The sequence below is a fragment of the Podarcis tiliguerta genome (genome assembly GCF_965153285.1).
Source record: "Podarcis tiliguerta genome assembly, chromosome: 16".
Classification (NCBI taxonomy): Eukaryota; Metazoa; Chordata; class Lepidosauria; order Squamata; family Lacertidae; genus Podarcis; species Podarcis tiliguerta.
Window position 1 is genome coordinate 13462777 of NC_139549.1, and position 5407 is coordinate 13468183.

Sequence of the window (5407 nt, forward strand, 5' to 3'; positions counted from 1 at the left end):
CATATTTCCCACACTGTCCTGTTTGCATAGCAATCTTCATTCACCTCACATTAGCCACAACACATTTTGTATTTGGTGCACCTCTCTGTGTTACACGTTCCCAATGGACATAATCCAAAATGGCATTTTCTTCCAGAACAGTTCCTCTTAAACCTCTCAGACACACCCTTTCTCTCCTTAAGTGTAGCCCACTTTGGAGTTCTATTTCAGCTCCATGCTTCACCTTCTACTCACTGATTCTTCTGCAGGGACCATCAAATACCTTTAGCAGGATCGCCATATGTTCACAATACAATATGCAAGCTGCTCTGTAACACAATTACTCTCTCAGGCTAAATTTTAAAGGGAGATAAATATTTTAAAAAAGAGGGAAGAAAAGTGTTTCCTATGCAGTTATAGTCAGTCAACAGTAGGACCCCCCCCCAAAAAAAACCCAACCATTTCCCACCTTTATAATTATACTTTAATCAGGCCCAATGAAGGGATCAGTGTAACCCACAAATCTATATGACACAATGTGAACTCTTGGTTTGACAAATGTTATTTGGTTCCAGTGAAATATGTTTTTCCAACACTGCTCTTCCACCCCAAAGCCCCACCTCCTGTCATATAGGCTGGCCATCTTTGTGCCCCTTCTTTTAATACACACACACACACAAACACACACACACATATTGAATGAAAATGAGTTAACCTTTGGAAGCCTTCTATGCAAAACACCCACATATTATAAATGGAAATATGCATTAGTCCTAACAGCAGCTGCAAAAAATTAAATGCAAATTTGGATGTCAATAAAGGGACGTTATCCTTATTGAATGCTCTCCTAGTAACAGTTACTTTATATATACTGTATATAAATATGTATATGTTTATATACAGAAACACACACACCCTGGTTCTGTGCAATGCTAAATCTTGTCTACCATATTTCAGACTTACTAAAAAAAAGGGCATTCATGAAAGTCAGTACTTTAGCCCTGCCTGGATGTTTTATGACAATAAAGGCTATTTTGCTTTCTTTTCTTTTTTCATTCCAGGCAAAGGACTCCCTGTAAGAGCCGATTTACCTGAGTTGGTCTTAATAAGAAGAAAGCAGGATTCGGAAATGCAATGATTTAAGCGTCTCAGGGAATCCTGGTGCCTTTCAGGGTTTCAAATTTTTGCTACACCGCCTCCGCCCACCCCTTCCTCCTTCCTCGTGCCCACAAACCACCCGGCACTTCCCTACGCCAAGCCCCCTCCCCCCCACCAGCTGTTCTTTTCCCCTGCCCACTCCCCCCCCCCACACTCACCAGCGCAAGGCTGGGGGGAACCTGCCCCCTTGATGTCTCGGCCTCCGGGCTCCGAGGAGCCACCCCCAGCAGAGGAAGAAATATACGGGGACTGGGTGGCGGGCTCAGCCATTTCGTCGATGGCGGCAGCGGCGAAAGCGACGGGGGGAAAAGAAACCAGCGACGAGGACCTTGGCTATAAGCGACCGCCCCTCTCAACAGACAGGCGCTGACTGACAAGAACGAGGAGATCAGGGCAGACTGCGCAGGCGCGGCAACTGGGCGGCGGGCCGGAGTGCCGCGCAGGCGTACTCCGGAGGGGTGGGTCTGGGAGGTTGCTCTCCGGCGCAGGCGCAGTGAGAAGTCTGGAAGGAAGAATACTCTATACCACGGGTGTCAAACACAAGGCCCGCGGGCCGAATCCGGCCCGCCAGACCTCGTCATGTGGCCCGTGTAGCCGCCAGCCTGGCCTGCCCGCTTCCCCCCGCGAGGTGGCGCGCTGTGGGCGGGGATGGGGGCTGGAAGGCGGGCGGTGGAGAAAGCGAAGGCGCTCCCTTCCCGCGCCGTTACTCGGCCGGCCTGAGAGAAAATTTCTGAGGTGGCGGCGGCCTTCGTCCAGGGTCGGGGGGCCATGGCGGGACTTTGCCCTCCCGACGGCCTGGAGCATCTGGAGCTGGGGCGGCTGTGGGACCTGCTGGGCAGCAGCGGCGGAGTTGTCGTCGGCGCTTCTTCTCCTTCTCCTCCTCCTTCGTCTTACTCGCCGCCGCCGCCGCTCTCGTCTTGCTCGAGGCAGGCCTGAAGCCGGGACAACCCGGGCTTCGAGCCCGAGGAGGAGGCGGGCGAAGCAGCCAGGGCGGCTGGCGGGAGCGCGGCGGCGGGGCCCGTGCTGCAGATGGGCGTGGTGGAGTGGGGCCGACGAGGGGCGCCATCGCCCTCGGAGCCCGACGCCTAGGAGGGCCAGCCGAGAGCGGGAGGCAGCGGAGGCGCAGGCGGAGCGGCGAAAAGGAGGAAGGCGGAGGGGAAGGCGAAGGTCAGCGGGCTTGCTCCGCCGGAGGTGCCCCGACGCCAACGCTGCGTTTCCCTCACGTGGAGACGGGCGAGGAGGTCGTCCAGCAGCCGCCGCCGCCGCCTCGCCTGGGCCAAAGGGATGACACACTCTTCCCGGCTCGCATCTCTCCTGTTTCACCTTATTACTTTTATGTTACTCGCAAGTCTTCTGCTCTGAAGACAGATGCAAATAATCCCTTCAGCTCCTCTGCAATCTCCTTTCCCACCTTTAGCACACCTTTGATTCCCTTGTTGGCCAAAAGCTCTACCACAGTCCGTTTCGGGGGCCTAATCCGGCCCATTCCTCAACAACTTCAACCCTAAAAAAAAAAAAAAAAAAGCTCAACAATTTCAATCCTAAAAAAAAGCGCAACAACTTTGGTTGGCCCTCACGGCCCTTCACTTCATCAAATCTGGCCCTCCTTGAAAAAAGTTTGGGCACCACTGCTCTATACGATACAGTATATTGTGCCTCCTGCGTCCTCCCGCAGAGTATTTTTGCTCCTCCCTTACGTTGGTATTAGAAGCGGCGGGGAGGGGGCGGCGGATTTTTTTTGAGTGTGAGAGAAAATAGGCGGTTTTTGAGACTGGTCACTGAACATGCGCATCACGCCCCCTCCCCATTCTCGCGAGCTTTCCAAGTCCGTTTGTTACGTTTGTGTGTGAGGGCGCGCGCGGGTAAGACCGGCACTTACGCGTGCGCAGTAGCCATAGGCGCCTGAATAAACGGCCAAGAAACGCGGGCGGGCGCTTTTGTGTTTTAAGAATCTGCTTTTTTGAGTCGTGTTTCGAACCTTGAGGAAAAGGGGGAAAACAGCTCAGAAGGGACGCTTCTTCCTCCTCCTGAAAAATCTATTTCCAAATGGCATTAGGGATGCATTAAGTATTCCCGAAATTCGGAACTGGGAAAGGACGGTAGCTCAGTCACACCTTGTGACCTGGCTCAGTATAAGATGGCATACCTATAAGGAAGGGCCATAGCTCAGTGGCAGAGCACCTGCTTTGCTTGCAGAAGGCCCCCGGTATCTCCCATGTAGGGCTGAGAACATTTGTGTTAAGTAGTGGGTGAACATATCAGACGACACAGCGATTCTTCAAACAGCTCTTGTTTATTCACAGGCCAGAACAGAACTGAACTGAAGGGTTCAGCCAGCCTGCTTATATAGAGCTCCAGAACAACGTAATTGTAACAACTTTCTGTAACCAATCCCCGAATGTCACTTTCGATCCCTTATTTGCATATGTGGACCTGAGTAAAAAACTATCTACAGTATTCCCCTTGCTGGCCCAGGGTGAGAACTTCAGTACATAACAATTTCCCTGCACAAAAACCTTGGCGAGCCACTGCCAGTCAGTGTAGACCAGCGTTTCTCAAACTTGTTTTCCAAACTTGTCCAGCTACAATTCTCATCATCCCTGACCGCTAGTCCTGCTAGCTAGAGACGATGGGAATTGTAGTCCGACAACACCTGGGGAACCAAGTTTGAGAAACACTGGTGTAGACCAGAGCTTTCCAAACTGGCATGACATGCTAGCTTTTTGGCTGCAGTGTGTAGGTGTGTCCCACGAACATTCCCCATTCTCCTCCCGGGCTGGAAAGGAGTTCGTTTAACCTCCGGTTTGCTAATAAAACTGAATTACTGGGTTGCAAAATAATGCACATCTAAAACGTGTGTCACCAACGTGAGAAGTTTGGAAAGCTCTGGTATAGATGATAGCCAATGACCTGACTCAGTGTAAGATAGCTTCCTATGCTCCTCAAGGGAAAGGGCCATAGTTCATTGGTAGCCCTTCTGCTTTCATGTTTACTCAGAAACGGAGATCACTGAGACTTATTTGCAAGTAGATTATTGTAGGGCAGCCTCACACTGGGCAGATTACAGTGGTTTAATCTGAAAGTCACCACTGCATGAATGGCAGTACTGTATTCAAATATTGTAACAGAATGATAAGAGTTGGAAGTGGGACCCTGAAGTTCATCTAGTCCAACCCCCTGTAACAACTGTCCCTTACAGGGATTGAATTTGCAACCTTGGCGTTATCAAGGTGATGGAGGTTTGTGTGAAGTATTGGTTCCAGTTTAATCAGCAAAAGCTGCTACTTGCTGTTAGTTTGAGAAAACAGTGTGAGCATTTTCCTTTCCATTCCTGATTATGGTTCCACATCAGAATCAAAAGAGCACTAAATATATAAATAAATGTGTCTTTAACTTAAGAGTTCTAAATATACTTCTAATCCGTAATACAAACACCTTTGTAATCTTAAGGCCGATAAGCAGGAATGGTAGGTAAGATAACAATTGTTCCTTTATCTCTGTGAGCTTTTCCGCTTTCATTATTGAATGGGCTGTACTACACACATAGAAGCTCAATTGCCAATGTTTAATTTTTTTAATAAATCCTGCTCCCGTGCTTTTAGCAGCCTAAAATGAAACATGGAAAGATTCTGGCATTGGTTTATCTTCATGTTTGAACATATGCTGCAGATCAGGAGAGGTACCAGCAACGACAAGAGCAGCCAACAGAATACATTGCAGTATGTCTGTGGTGCCCATAAGAGCTCCAATTTGCAAATGTGGCCACAGGCCCCCAAAGGCAGGCCTACCTCCACTGTAGGCCTCTGAAAACCAGTTGCCGGGAATCACAAGTGGAGAGTGTGCAGTTGCACTCAGGTCCTGTTTGCAGGCTTCCCAGAAGCATGTTATTGTACAGATGACGGTCCCTTGATTTGAAAGGCTCAGGCATTGGCTCATGGGGGGGGGGGAGTGCAGAGGCAGCAGCAGTGATGTTGGGGGAGATCTGGGTTACTGGCAGAGGCCTGCAGGTGTGTACTGCTGCCAAAAGAGAGCTCCCCAGTCTGGTTTAAAGATACAGAACTATAAGAGGGGTGAGCAGAAACAGCCTTGAAAGTTGATAAACAACAGCTATATTGTTTTATGTACTGTTTAGCTGATTTCAATGCTTACCACTTCTTTCCATTCATATACAGTCAAACCTTGGCACTTGAATGTGATCTGTTCCGGAAGGACATTCGAGTTCTGAAATGTCCAAGTTCCAAGACGTGGCTTCTGATTGGCCGACAGCTAG

The 5407-nt window shown here is 49.7% G+C and overlaps 1 protein-coding gene and 1 long non-coding RNA gene across 2 annotated transcripts in view; both read right to left on the reverse strand.

Annotated features, from left to right (window-relative positions):
• Positions 1–1650, reverse strand: part of RTN3 (reticulon 3) — a 43304-nt gene extending 41654 nt beyond the window's left edge. The window contains exon 1 of the mRNA XM_083418728.1: positions 1296–1650. Coding sequence (XP_083274854.1) covers positions 1296–1407 — 112 coding nt within the window. The 5' untranslated portion in view covers positions 1408–1650. The remainder of the gene's footprint in view (positions 1–1295) is intronic.
• Positions 1–5407, reverse strand: part of LOC310667114 — a 196342-nt gene that overhangs the window by 86317 nt on the left and 104618 nt on the right. The window lies entirely within an intron of this gene.